This window comes from Echinococcus granulosus (assembly GCF_000524195.1).
Source record: "Echinococcus granulosus chromosome Unknown EG_S00053, whole genome shotgun sequence".
NCBI classification, from domain to species: domain Eukaryota; kingdom Metazoa; phylum Platyhelminthes; class Cestoda; order Cyclophyllidea; family Taeniidae; genus Echinococcus; species Echinococcus granulosus.
Window position 1 is genome coordinate 553,704 of NW_020170433.1, and position 14,482 is coordinate 568,185.

At 43.3% G+C, this 14,482-nt stretch overlaps 3 protein-coding genes across 3 annotated transcripts; 2 read left to right on the forward strand and 1 right to left on the reverse strand. All coding sequences in view use genetic code 11, as the record gives it.

Annotated features, from left to right (window-relative positions):
- Nucleotides 1-706: 706 nt before the first annotated feature.
- Nucleotides 707-7,640, forward strand: EGR_06246 (RNA-binding protein 39; the record flags this gene model as incomplete). Its single annotated transcript, XM_024495495.1, has 8 exons — nucleotides 707-783; nucleotides 2,036-2,105; nucleotides 2,709-2,785; nucleotides 2,832-3,089; nucleotides 3,122-3,683; nucleotides 3,718-4,239; nucleotides 6,082-6,167; nucleotides 6,944-7,640. The coding sequence occupies 8 exons, from the start codon at nucleotides 707-709 to the stop codon at nucleotides 7,638-7,640; spliced, it is 2,349 nt and encodes a 782-aa protein (XP_024350126.1).
- Nucleotides 7,641-8,347: 707 nt separating this feature from the next.
- Nucleotides 8,348-11,561, reverse strand: EGR_06247 (Programmed cell death protein 2; the record flags this gene model as incomplete). The annotated part of the gene is made up of 6 exons (XM_024495496.1): nucleotides 8,348-8,530; nucleotides 9,748-9,852; nucleotides 9,928-10,036; nucleotides 10,606-10,808; nucleotides 10,990-11,179; nucleotides 11,236-11,561. 6 exons carry the CDS (start codon nucleotides 11,559-11,561, stop codon nucleotides 8,348-8,350), a joined length of 1,116 nt encoding a protein of 371 aa, XP_024350127.1.
- A 1,059-nt stretch (nucleotides 11,562-12,620) lies between these two features.
- Nucleotides 12,621-13,666, forward strand: EGR_06248 (H/ACA ribonucleoprotein complex subunit; the record flags this gene model as incomplete). Its single annotated transcript, XM_024495497.1, has 5 exons — nucleotides 12,621-12,878; nucleotides 12,915-12,974; nucleotides 13,005-13,068; nucleotides 13,261-13,344; nucleotides 13,548-13,666. The coding sequence occupies 5 exons, from the start codon at nucleotides 12,621-12,623 to the stop codon at nucleotides 13,664-13,666; spliced, it is 585 nt and encodes a 194-aa protein (XP_024350128.1).
- Nucleotides 13,667-14,482: the final 816 nt, after the last annotated feature.

The window sequence follows — 14,482 nt, forward strand, 5'->3', positions numbered from 1 at the left end:
AAAGATAAAGACTTGTATGCCCGTTGGGATGTTAATACGGTGAATCGGCTAATTAGCCTGTGCCTTCTTACGGCACCTGCCAATATCGCCGCTAATGGCATATTTCAACCAATGGCGGACGTTAAAAATAGTCCTTATTGACGTAGGCAACGCTCCAATTGCCCCAAAGGACTTCATAACCCATAGGGGTCTGAACAAGCATGCAAAATGATAGGAGATTGAAGAAAGGACGGCACAAGTGAGCTCTGTTGTAATCGGGTTAGAGGCCGGATGGCGAGGGATTTCCGAGGCACGGATAACACCGATAATAGCTGAAATAAGTGGGGTGTCTCTGGAGTTAGGTAATTTCCGTTTTACATTATTTCTTCTAAGGATTGCTTGTTTTGACTTTTGCTAGTTAATCCCACCACACTGACCATTTAGAATAGTTTTATGTGAACAAAATCCCAATGTACGCTCTCGAACACAATGGGTCGTGGATTATTGGCAATGGATTATTCATCCTGAAGGAAATGTTTTGTCCTGGAATCATCAAATTCGTTAATGGTCAATTTCCAGTTTTTGAATTTGACTACTTGATTCAGTTTATTCAAAGCTGATGTCGTCATAAGCCACGTGGATGGTTGGAAGCGAAATGTGAGCAAAGTAGGTCACCATAATTGATGGCTGTTGAAAAATCTTAGGAGGTCAACCATTGTCCTTTCATATGGGGAAATTGATTAGCGTTCTTCTTCATGGTTATTGTCTTTGTACAATACTTTTAATCCTCATTACTTGTGAAGGGTTATAATTTTACTCGTGGACAGTGACTTGCTCGTTAAAGAAGCCGGAAGTTTGCCGTTATTTCCCAATTCTTTCAAGATGCGTAACAATGCATTTGTTCAGGAAATCGGGGAAATTAATACACAGATAAACCTATTGCTTACTCAAATACTTTTCTTTCAGATTAAATGCATAAAGTAGGCACATGAAAAAAAATGAAATTTTAAAACCATTACAACTTACAGCACCCGCAATTTTCCCAAGGTTTTCCCATAAATGAACTATTGTGTAATACGATAGTGGTTTATCCCTCGGTTCTGGTGAGGCGTCACTTTTGTACTTTGAATTAGCCCCCTTGTACCTCGCTGGGTGGGCTGGCCTTTTGGGCCATGCCAGTAGCCCAGACGCCTCTGCGCCAAATATATATTCTGTCCGAGTATTTTATCTTCTTTCGTCTTCAGGGAGTCCTGGGACGCTGAAATTATACATCCTGCTAAGATGGGTTGTGGTAAAAGTAACGCATGCAACGTAGCTTGGTTTGGGAATGCTTGGACCACGAAGCGCTTCGTAATTTGTGAGGACTAGATCTCGTATTCCATAGGGGAAAACACATCAAACTTTTATTATTATGCAATGTTTTTGTTGGTTGTTTAACACTCAGTTTTGGTAGAGGGGCCACTGTGCCTCGCCAGACGGGCTGGCCTCTGGGCCATGCCAGTAGTCCCAATACCTTCTGTATGTCGCATATATAGATTCTGTGAGAGTTTTATGTCTGCTTTTGTCTTCAGGGAAGCAGCAGATAAATGAGCGTTCTAGAGCCCTACGTTAGCAAATAATTTGAATTTGCAGACACCTTAGAAATTCTTACATAATTCTAACGCTTAGCAAACTTTGATGGCACACTCGCATTTAAATCACTTTTGATACATTCATAGAAGATAAAACAAAAACCCCAAATATTTTGTTCAAAAAAGGCAAGAATTGGTAACGGGACAACTCTGGGTTCGGAATGTTTTTAATAATGCATTAAAAGTACTAGAATACAATTTTTTAAGCAATATTGCATTTAATCTTAATAAAACTGAACTTCTGAGATTCTCTTAATAGTCGTGATTCAAAAATCTTAAACACTCAATTGGCAAAACACTTCTGATTAGACGTATGCTTATATCACCTTTGCTATGTAACTTTTTGCAGTTTTGCCCTCCTTTGTCGTGGGTTGCGATTTGTTGTTTGAATCGGCTGCTCATTAGTTTTGGTTTTACTTCGCAAGGTACAAGCGTTCCATGATGGCAGACGAGATCGATGTGGAGGCTATGCTAGAGGCTCCCTTTGAGAAAGGGGTACGTGGGGTTCTTCATCGACATTAGTGACTTTATGAATGACTGCTTTTAATTCGCGCTGAATGAATGTTTTGTGTTTGTACTTGCATTGAGCTACGTCGTTCACCCTTTGGGGGCTATTTCTTCATATTGGAAGCACTTGGCATTTTTGTATCGTTACCTGTAACTGTGTAAGCATAAGCAAATTGGGAGTAGACGTCGGTACTCTTCTTATGTGAAGTGGTTTCTGCTCTGAATCCCCCGGTAGTTCTTATGGATCGTTGGTCTCCTGATTAGTTAGTTTAGGTTGCACTACACAGAACCTCTAGAATCCGTAGATAAGTCCTTACAGTCATTTTGTTTCTCAGTGTCTTTGTAGGTTAATCGATCTGAACTTCGCTTTTTGTTTTATTAGATTACTTTCGGAAGTACCCATCAGCGGTGACGTCGTTGCGGGCGTCTGGCTAATTCCCTTTCCTCATGTAGTTATAAGTTGGTTTTTGCTTACCAGTATGTGTTTAGTCCAGCAATCTAATTTTTTATTCGATTCTCTCGCCCTCCTGTCCTGTTTGTGTGCTCGTACGTGCGTGCGTGCCCCCTGTCTCTTCTGATGTCGTCCCACAGAATTCCTCCGTCGATAAGTCCGGCAGCTCGCGTCATCGTGACCGTTCTAGATCCAGGTCTAGGGACCGCAGCCGAAGGTTAGTTTCATTCCCCTTTCCCATGATTCCCTCTTTGCACGTGTAGGCACCGTGACAGAAGCTCAGACCGTAGGCGTGATCGGGATGAATTCAGATCCGAGCGGAGACGCGAACGTGATCGCGATAGACGCGATCGGGATAGAGATCGTAATCGCGACTATGACAGGCGTCGAGATCGGGACTACGATCACCCTCGTTACGAGCGCTCCCGTCGGGATGAATTCCCTCCGGAGCGAGAACGGGAAGACTCTGATGACAAGGCTCCAAAGCGTTTTTATCGTAATGGAGAACCGCGCCCGAGAAGGTATGACTTTATTTCCCAAACTACTTGTTTAGTCCTGAGCTCTCTCCGGAAGAAAGAGATGCGAGGACTGTGTTTGTTTGGCAGTTATCTGCCCGAATCCGACAGAGAGATTTGGAGGATTTCTTCTCATCAGTTGGGAAAATACGTGACGTGCGTTTGATTATCGATGGTAAAACGAAGCGCTCAAAGGGTATCGCCTACGTTGAGTTTCGTGAAGTGGAGTCTGCACAGCTAGCCCTTGGTTTGACCGGCACAAAGCTTCTCGGCGTTCCTATTCAGATTCAACAAAGCCATGCCGAAAAGAACCGTGCTGCTACCGCTGGCGGATCTGCCATGGCTGCCGCTTATGGTAGACCTGTGTCCTCTAGGGGACCAATGAAGTTGTACGTTGGCTCCCTTCATTTCAACATCACGGAGGAGATGCTACGGGGCATCTTCGAGCCTTTCGGCAAACTGGATGATATAAAACTAATCAAAGATCCACAGACGAATCGCTCCCAGGGCTACGGATTTGTTACCTACAGTAACGGTGACGACGCAAGAAAGGCTTTGGATCAACTCAACGGATTTGATTTGGCTGGCAGAGCTATGAAAGTAAGTTTTTTCTGTTAATCTCCCTTCTGTTCAGGTAAATTATGTTACAGAGAGGAGTGATTACGCTAATCTGAGTGCGTTGGACAACGAGGAGGCTGACAGAACCGGTGTTGATCTGGGGACTACGGGCCGATTGGCCCTGATGGCAAAACTTGCTGAAGGCACTGGGTTGGAGATGCCTAAGGCGGCTCTAGCCCAGCTTCAGGGCAACCCGACTCTAGGCATAGCTGGTAAGGTCAGTTCGTCCTCTGCCGTCGCTCCCCCCGTCTGCACTCAGTGTTTTATGCTGTCGAACATGTTTGATCCTCATGTCGCCTCGCACACTACCTTCGAGGAAATCAAGGATGATGTTATCAGCGAATGCTCCCTCCTTGGCGGGGTTTTGCACATCTTCGTGGACCAAACTAGCGCCCAAGGCAATGTCTACGTCAAGTGTCCCAGTATTGCCATAGCAACGCAGTGCGTTAACAAGCTGCACGGACGTTACTTCTCAGGCCGCTTAGTTACAGCGGCCTATGTCCCGCTGATAACCTACAATCAGCTATTTCCTGACTCTGTCACTGCCAAGACCATTCTAAAGCCTACTTATTCATAATAGTTTTTGAGGCATGAGAATGGATCCCTTGTTGTTGGCTGGGATTTTTAATGGTGCTTATGTGCTTGTAAATAAAGACATTTTTACGTGTTCTCACCACTGCTCTTTTCTTTGTCTGTTTTCGTTAGGCGGCCGTTTTTCGCCATGCATACCCGTCTTGGTTGTTGCTGGTGTTTTCGTGCTGGGCTCAGCAGATAGTGCGCGTAATGAATTTGGAGACCAGCTGGGAAGTAGTGAGGAGGAGCGGTTCGTCTTCACTTCAAGTGAGTGGGTTCGATGTTGGCAGGGGTTGGGCAGCTCCCGCTCCATCGAGGTTGATTTAGGCACCTGTATGCCTCCGTTGACAGGTTCCATACACTGTGATCTGCCAATTTGCTCTCGGCCGTCGCTCTAAAATTGGCGGGTCAAAGCGTACTGAACCTAAACTCACGCGGGTGTCGCATTTGATGAGCATTAGGTCGGTCATTAAAAACGGTTTTAGTTGTTTGCACCTTGAACCCTGGTATTGCATGCGACTCGGCGTACATTCTTGTGGCCAAATTTTCATCACCGCATTTGAAGCTGCAGCGCGGTGGGAGCAGATACAACCGCATCCTTCTTAAGCAGAAACCCGGCATAAACAACTTATAATAACCCCTATTTAAAACGGATTTTTTGTGCCCACAATTGTGATAGACTGGGCTGCCAATTTTGTGACTTGGAGTTACTATCCTCTCGAGGCCTCCCATTAGACAGGTGTCAGGTAGAGACTTTAGAGCAGATGTCTATTTATCGATATGAGTGTGCAAAGGAGGTGGGGCCAGTGTATACGTTTTTGGTAGTCATAGAACAGACTGCCGGAGGCGGAGCCTGCGTTTGGGTTGCGTGTTGGTGATTTCGGTTGCGCGTACTTATAGTAAATAATTAACCTTGGCATTTGAGCAGTTACCAGTGGAGTTAGAGTGCGCCTCTGCTGAAGATGGGTCAGTCAGCCAGGACTGTGGGAGAGCACCACTCTCTGTGATGTTCAGAGATTGGCAATCAAATTATACTTCAAGAAAGTCGGGGAGGAGCTTATTTTCGAAGTTGCGGGCATCTCCAGTACGAATTTTCCTTATCTAAAAATGCAATGTCAAGGTCTTGGCTTACTGTCTCACTTCCGTGCTAGAAACATGATCACAACTTAGTGAACATTTAAGCGAAACAATTGTGCGTGGAATAGGTCAAATCCGAAAAAAAAGTAGTCTGCTTGGTCACGCTACCCATACGAAAATTATCATGATGAGAACTTGAAGGTTCGTTGCAAATTAGCTCAATGTAACTCGCACTTCCCTACTCCCAGTTCGAAACAGCGTAAATTAGAGACATCTCGGAAAAACCCTCACCGAGATGGTATAGTTCGTATATAAATATTCTGAATCGTTTCTGTGCATTGAAAGCGGACATGGTGACTTTGTTAACAACTGTCAAAAGGCAGGGATGTGGCATTTGATGATTTTGGCTTACATGTGTCCTAAAAGTCTTTAATTTACAGCTTACTATATTTAACATTATTCGAAAACCGTTTCTTTCCCAATTTAAGGTTCCAAGGAATATTAGACCTCTCGAGGTATACTTTTCCAATCTATCTTGACCACGCTTTTAACGTGTTAGTTGGATTTGTAATTGCTTTCTTCCTTAAAACACATGGATTTTCTAGAGAAGGTTAGAAAGATGGAAGAGTATGGGCATAGACGAAATTTAACGACTGCGAATTGACGACCCAAACGGAGGAGTAAGGATCATCGCCTTTTCGTTGAACTTCATTCTAGACGCCCCGCGTAGCCGCTTCCACTTCAGCCATCAGTCCTAAACATTAAAAACCACCCGCTAGCCGGAGTGGAGATAGTGGATATTAGTATTTCGCTAAGGTGAGATCATGCTGAGTCCTACTTTTAATTATGCATGTCTTGGCTTTGGATTTACCTAGAACTGGGTCTTATTAGTAAACAGTTGTGGAGATTCGTAGGCTTCGCACTGTTCAGTATGGGTGGAAACTGTTCGAAATCCAGAGAGCATTTATTTCGTTTTGCTAGTCTTATTTAAACTTTGCAATACGTATCAATACTTATGATTTCATACAGCTGCAAAACAATATTTAAGACGTTTTACGGAAAAGTGCTCTTACGTCCTTTATCTGATTATGCTGCCAATGGATACCTCAATTTTCATGTGCACCACGCGAACAAGGCGGCTGCTTTAAATGGCCCAGATATGATAGTTGATGAATCCGTTACGTTCTGTTTTCTAGCGGTATGAATGTTCGTTCGACTCGATGCCTACAATACTTTAATGGTCGCTAGGTTTCTACTTGAAATTCGTTGTCAAAGGCGTTTTTCTTTTATTCGGCGTTGCACACTGTTTTTTTCGTTTCTGTACAGGACATGTGCATTTACTATGTTGTGTTTATGTACTTACATAAGAAGTAAACCTTAAACAATCTACTTTTGCAGATTTAACTACTTTATTGCTGTCATTTGCTTTCAGGTAATAGTAGCTTGGTCAGCACGTTTATGAGATAGTCTATGAAGAAAATTGTTGTCATTTTATTGATGCATCGTGTTCTTAAAATATAGATACTGATTGATTGCTTCTTTAGGATCTCTGAAAACTTCAAGTATTTTTATACTATCCTTACCATACCTAGGTCCAAGTCCACCAAAATGAATCTTAGTGAGTCCCAAACCAAGAAGATAATCGAATCGCAGCTATGCAGGGCTGCCCAGGTCATTGAGGATGTGGTTGATCAGGAGATTGCCAAGTTGGAAAAAGTGGACGAAGACGAATTAGAGAAGATTCGTCAACGTCGTCTAGCTGAGTTGAAGGAGAAAGCCAGCAAGAAGGAGGAATGGCTTGCCAACGGTCACGGCATCTACTCGGAGCTGGCCTCGGAGAAGGACTTTTTCACCATCTGCAAGCAATCTGTTAAAGTTTGTGCCCACTTCTACCGCAGTACTACTGTGCGCTGTGCCATCTTCGACAAACACCTTTCGCTGCTGGCTCCACGTCATCTTGAGTGCCGTTTCATCAAAGTAGATGTTGAAAAGTCTCCTTTTCTTGTATCTCGTCTTGGAGTTCGCGTTTTACCTACACTGATCCTCATTAAAGAGGAGAAGGTGGTGGGTCGAGTAATTGGATTCGATGACCTTGGAGGTCACGATGACTTCAGCACCGAAATGCTTGACTGGCGGTTGGGTGTTGCAGGTGTTGTGGACTACAGCGGTGACCTAAGTCAGCCACCAGATTTCGCAAAGAATAAGAAAAGAGAAATGCCGTTCAAACGCTCGACGAAGACAATTCGTGGCGGAAACAGTGATGAGTCGGATGACGACGATGATGAGTGAGGGGATCCAACTACTTGTACCGTTGCACTTGTTAAATGTCTGCATTGTTACGCCACTGACCTATTACTTCAACAGACATTGGATTTGGTCAGAATTGTATTAGAGGGTCTTCTATCCCCGAAACAAGCCCCTGATCCCAATTATTAACATTCCGTATCAGTCAGCGCCATATTTGCAACACCTTTGCATAATCCGTGCTGTGCGTTGGCCTTTTCTGTTATACGACCCTCCTGCTTATGCGTATAGAATTCGTTTCTAAGGCCCTTAACGTCTCTCTGTGAAGAAGCCAGGTAGTCATTCAAATGTGGTTGCAATCGCATCGCTAGAGCCCAACTGATCATGGATGTTAGGGATGCCAGTTAAGTGCTCTATTGGGGAACGTTCTAGTTTCTGAGGGTGCACCACCCTCGAAGTTGCTTTATAAGTGCAAAACCAGCTTTTCGTGTCCTGGTTTCGATTCCGTAAATTCAGCGCGCACTTTGGTTCATTAACCCGATCCAGCTTTAAAAGCGCTCTATGAAGTGGGTAGTACCTTAAGCTATACCCTCACACACCCTGTCGACAATGAAATAGAATAGTGGGTAATTTCATATACAGGACGGAGTTGCCAAATCCATCTTTAATGAATGGAGCAGAATAGGTGGCTGAGACCATTGTCTCCCGACGGAGTCACAAAGTGGCAGAAGCACGGCTTGAGTAGATAGGATTTAGGGGACTGGATCGAAGGTGGCAAACTCCTCGACGTAGGTCTCCGTGGGGGTGTTGTCCCGGCTGCCGGGGAATCCCAGAGGGCACGAGTTCTCACAGGTGAAGATGTAGACAGTGGCGAAGTCAGGTGAGGCCTCGCCGACCTTGTCCAATTTCAAGTGGGACAGGAGCTGAGGTGTTATCTACAAAAAGAGGGTAATCACGTAACTCACGAGCATGCATACTTTGGTTTATCGAGTTCTAAACCTGTGATGGAAGGAGGGGCTGTGCGGCACCGATCTAGAGATTTGAGGTGAACTGTGCGGTTTTTTAGGCTAGGTGCGGCATCTGTTTGAAGCTAGCTAGTCTAGAGTCAAATGTACATTCAATTAGAGAACCTCATGCGTTTTTCCTTTCAAAAGGGAGAAGTAATCACTAGTCACTCCCACAAGTTCATTATTGGCTACCGATATTTTGATGCGCCTATGATGGAGATAATTTACAATAAAAGAACATGAATTGGTTTCACAAAAGCGTCTTAAAACGGGCCAGAGCTTAAAAATTGGATCTATCAATTTCCACAAAAAATACTATTCCAGGAAACTAAACCTCTTGAACTTCAAAGCTAGGCAAGATCTAGAGCACTTAAACTATGATTTAATGCAACAACTACGGCACAGAGGGGAGCATAGCAGATCAAAGACCAAAGTCAGAGTTTGAGTTGAAGCGAAAATACTAAACTAAAGGCAATTCATTAGACAACCGAGTGGTGATAATTAGCAATTCAAACAAATGAGTATTTCTATCCTTTAGCGCGGCTTGCCTATGGCAAGTCATGTGACCAAGGCTCATAGCGTTACAAGACGTTCGGTGAGCTGTCGCTTGGTTATTCAAATTAGGCCTTGTTTATCATACCTAAGGAAAAAAAGTTTGCAAAAATAGCAAAAAGATTCCCGGAAGATCAATAACGGAAGGATAGGTGCTCATCAGCGACAAAAACCAGTAATGATGCACAACAAGCATACATAACATTACGCAGAAAGAATAAGAATCGGCTCAATGGATTCTTCGTGGATCACGAAATCGGTGAAACGTATGCGAGAAAAACAAGCGCTCCCAAGGGTTGTGAAATATAGTAAAATATCTGTTACAGTTGGATATTCTTTTGTACGGGCCCTTTCCGTCTCCTACTAGTTGACCTCTGCTGCAGTACTTAGTGGTCCAGCCCTTCTGTGGGCTGCAATCAAAGCTGGTTTCAAACTGTACAACACCTTAAAAATCCCATAGCCCAAAATAATATTACCACGGACAGCAGCCTACAAAAAGTACCCTAGCTTAACGACTATAATGCTACTAGAGCAGGTTCGAATAACCATTTACTTATTTCGATGGGAAATAAAAAGAAGAGGTAGTAACAAACCTGGAACTCGAAAATCCTTTTTCCACCACATTTCACACACGGAGGCGGAAAAGTGGGCGTAGGAGTCGCCCAGAGCGGCACTCCACCGCGATCGAAGCGGACAACCTGAAGGAGAAAAAAGCACGGTGATTAACAACAGAAGCAGTGTTTGAAATCTTCACAAAAGCACGCCCTGGTCACCTGATCAGGTTCCTTCCTCAAAATCTCTTTGAATCGGTTGAAAAAGCGATTTTCCTTTGTCTCCTTACGTGATACTTCCTCGAGTGCTTCGAATTCCTCTTTATCAGCACTAAATCAAAGAAAGTGATATTAAATACGAGTCGCTCAACCTCTCCATTTTTCACCTTAAAAAATATTCGCTCACAGAGATGTAGTGAAATGACACCCCTCGACGTGCTTTTTTCAGAGAAATTAATGAAAACTAACTCCTCCATAGAACTGGTGCGGGAAAAGAAAACTCGAAACACCAGCAAGCAGCAGTTGCTAGCGTATGGATGAGAAACGAACACAGGGCTAAACTGACATTGAAATATAAACCAATTTAATGCGTAGTAACTCCAGATTCGATTAATTCTCGACGGCTTGCTTAAGTCCGATTAGGGGCTGAGACACAAACTAGTGCTACCATTTGTTATGTATTGCACGAGGCTTCATGTAGGATGATTATCTATCGTCAAAAGTAGCGAAATAACATTTGATCACTTAAAAGGACTTGGACACAAAACTTTTCTTTTACTTTCTTCCTTCGGCCATATCACATACAATGATTACCAAGACCTCCAAGTTATGGAATCACTTTCTACATGCTAAGAAAAGTATGAAAATCTTAATGTTTCACCACGAAAGAAAGGTTAATACCTCGAAACCTCGGGATCCTCAACGACCTCGGAGCCGAATTCGTCATCAGAGCTGTAGACCTCGATGGTATCCGCATCGTCCCTGTCTAAGGTCTCTGAAGCGAGCGAGAACTCGGGTAGGAGGAAGGGGTTCGACTGAAACATCTCAGCCAGATAGTCGTAGTTAGGACAGTGGCTTTTGTGATTCTGTTCCCAATGTATAATCTAGACGAGGAGAGGAGCGTGGAGAACCTTAACTGAAATCGAGTACCATACAACATTGCAAGCTTGGGTCATAAAAAATATCTCTCTATATTGACGAGCATGCAAGCAACTACTAGTCTGCCAGATTTGGTTGTCGCAATAGGGACGGCTGATTTTAATTTAGCCGAAAGGTAAAACAGACAGGTAGGGCAACCTGATGTTCCTTCGAGCAGTAATAGGCCTTATTGCAATTAACGCAACACTTGGTACCCGGGCATCCGCAGACCGGGCAGAGATTTGCTATGAGGCCGGCCGTGGGAGCTTTGCCAGATCGAAAGAGCTCCATCATAGCTTGCTCAGTTATATCCTCGGACTCTGACGGTGGTTCTGAGCTTAAAAAGGAGAAGGATTGGAGATTAACAATTTACTACCTAACATTACAATCTACCTGTAATAGGGATTTTCCTTTGGTAATTGGGAGCGAAAGACGCGAAAGGGCCGGGGCTCGACTCCGTTATGTGGCAGAAAACAAATGCCGTTCTTACACATGAAGACAAAGAGCATGCGATGGAAACAGTCCTCCCGATCATCGATGGGAGAGTACAGCTGAAGCAGAAAGACCATGTGGTGGTGACAATGGGGGCATTCCAGGTCGTCAGGAAGGTGACTAAGTGCCAGCCATGCGGGACGACCGCCGACCTTGTCAGGGAAGAGATGTGAAACCAGATGCCAAGAAGTTCTCGGCTCGACGAAACCCAATGTGACGCTGGACATAAACCTGAATTTTTACAGACGATAAAAGAACTGTCGTCATTAACCTCAAAATTAAACGAAGGATCCTCCTATGAATTATGTCAGTGAACAAAAACACATGCTTGCTAATTAACAGAAGTTACCATGAATGAGCATTTTTAGGCAAACCAGATATGGCTGTTCAAAATACAGTGTCAGAAATGTTAGCTTGACAATTGGCGAATCTAGCAAGAAATGTGGATGGAATGGTACAAGACAAAGTCCACGGGAAGTACGCTAATACTTAAATGGAGTACTCACTTTCAGTTTTGCAAGGAGAGATTGTATTCACATCGACAAAATATGAGCCATGACACCAAGTGTAAATACGAAATTTATTAGAGTTATCCACTAGAATTACATTACTTTCCGGTGCATGCTAAACAAAGTAGATATGTCTAGTGAACATACGAGCGTGAAATGCACTGTCATAAAAACCAATCTTCATGAAATCAATAACATTATGCATCTGCATTAGGGAGGCAATACATAACAGATATGAGAAACTTTAAGGTCTTAAATAAAGTGAACTTGTAATCCTTAAACGTTGTATCAATAAAACAATGCTAACATAAATATAAATATTGGTGCTATCGCACCACAAATACTTAGCAGCCTTATAAAGGATTGATTTCACGACAAGCTAAGTAAAATTTTCGTAGAAGTAGGCGAACGTCAAGTTTAAAAGAAGAGAGCGTCTTATGTATTCCATAGCTGTTAAAAGATCTCCTATCATTATGAAAACCGTTATGAGTATTTGGAATAAGTTTTAAGTGAGAAAATACAATAACATAAGAATGAAGAATAATACCTCCGAATTCCTATTTTTATAAAGTGGTTGTGATTGTTAACATGATATGGTCATAGTTGCTACAGCTGCTTAACATTGGATTTATTCAATTAAATATGAACAAATTATTTTTGATTAAAATTTGCTCAAATGGTGCTAAATCATGAAAAAAAACATGTTCCCTGATCTGTTTTACTAATCACTAGCGTTCGGCGATATGTCATCTTCAGTGCACGCTATTTTGAAAAGATATGGGTCGCGGGTTTTTTGGTGGTTCCCACGGGACTCGAGGCGGGTTTAGGGGAGGTCGTGGCATAGGCAATCGAAGTTTTGATCAGGGACCACCGGAAGCTATTGAATTAGTCGGCGAAGTTTCCCATGCCTGCCAAAGGGATCTTGTCTGCAGATTACTGAACGAGGCTGTGCCTTTTTTCAATGCTTCTATATACTTGGAAAACAAGCAAGAAATAGGAAAAGTTGACGAGATCTTTGGGCCTATTAAGAAAAGCGTATGGACTCGTATAGCAACTGAAATCCCTATATAGATGTTTTCGATCAAGTTGGCTGATAACCTCAACGCTGAGTCATTCAAAGAGGGTCAGAAGGTACCCTTCATTTCCTGATAATATTTTCAGATGTATATCAACAAGCTTAAGCTGCTTACGCTAGAACGGATTATGAATGCCAACGCGCCCAAAGGTCAGGCCGGTGCTGTATATTCTCCCTAAGTGTTAATCTTTGCGTGTAATCAGCGTAATTGATTATTTCCTCTGCCGCATTCCTTGACCACTTTCAAGCTGTGTTGGTGCATTCTTTGGTTTTTATTTTACTTTATTCTCACAGTCCCCGCTTTCCTCGAGTTAACTTACTGATTTGTTACCCATGCGATAGGTGCCATACGCAAAACGCCAAGTGATGCTCGAGGGAGACGCGTTAGCGGTAACTTCAATGGCGATAGGGGTGGTCGTGGTCGTGGTAAGTACGTGGCGATTTTTCAATCAACGAGGGGAAGGTGCAATTTGTAGCTTTTACGAAACGATAGGGTGTATTTCGCCATTCAAAAATGTTTTCCATCATCAAGTTGTGTCTCTTTGCATGATCCGGCTTTGGAATAGACGGATTTTTCATGGGTAAAAACGATGGTATCAAAATATGTTCAAATATTTTAATTATGGTAGGGAGCCGTGGAGGTGCACGGGGTGGACGAAGAGGTGGAGGTGGAGGCGGTGGTGGATTCGGTCAACGTCAGTCCTTCCGTGGATTTCGGGGATTCAAAGGTCCAAGACGCGGTCAATAACAAAACAAAAATGTGCGTCAGCTAATGTAAGCACCATGATTTTTTTTAAAATATCGCTTTATGGACAGTGTAACAGATCGGAGTGGTACCGTAATGGGTCTATATTTCATAAAAAGGTATTGATCCGTAACTCAAAAAATGAGAATGAAATAATATAGATGCAGCGAAATAAATAGCAAGGCGGTGAAAATGTAAAAAAAAGTCAAAAAATCGGCAAACTAGAAAAGCAAAAAAAATGGGGAATTGACTAGAAAAATGAAAGCGCAGGAAAAAAAATTCAACGAGAGCGGAGGCTAGTTATGATAACCATCAAAATATGCAAACGAACATTGGGTTCCGCTAAATGAACAAAAGATTTACTAGCAGTGCCCGGATATGGCAAGCTGGAAAACGAATACGAGGTGTGTCATGGAGCGTAACGAAAAGGCGGTAGCAATAAGGATAAATAGGGAAAAACGATGAAACATGAATGATTAAGTGTTTGACACGACCGAAGAAAGTGATCAACACTGCTATCGTGCAGACCTCCCTTTGCTTTGCCTCCGAGTCAACTGCACAGGAGTGACGTATACGCTGCGAGCATCTTCTTGACACACAGCTTGACCGCAACCAAAGAAGAAGACATGCACGTTGAGTGACTACAATTGTTATTGGTGAGCGTAGCCTCCTTTTGCGCCTGCGTGTGCGCCTTGCAGTAGGAATTGGTTGGTGATGTCCATTGTGGGTATTGGGCCGGAACATGGTAGACGGAGCGGCAGAGGCATTGGGAAGCATGAGGTAGGTGTGGGGTGCAAGTGGCAAGGCAGAGGGAGGAGC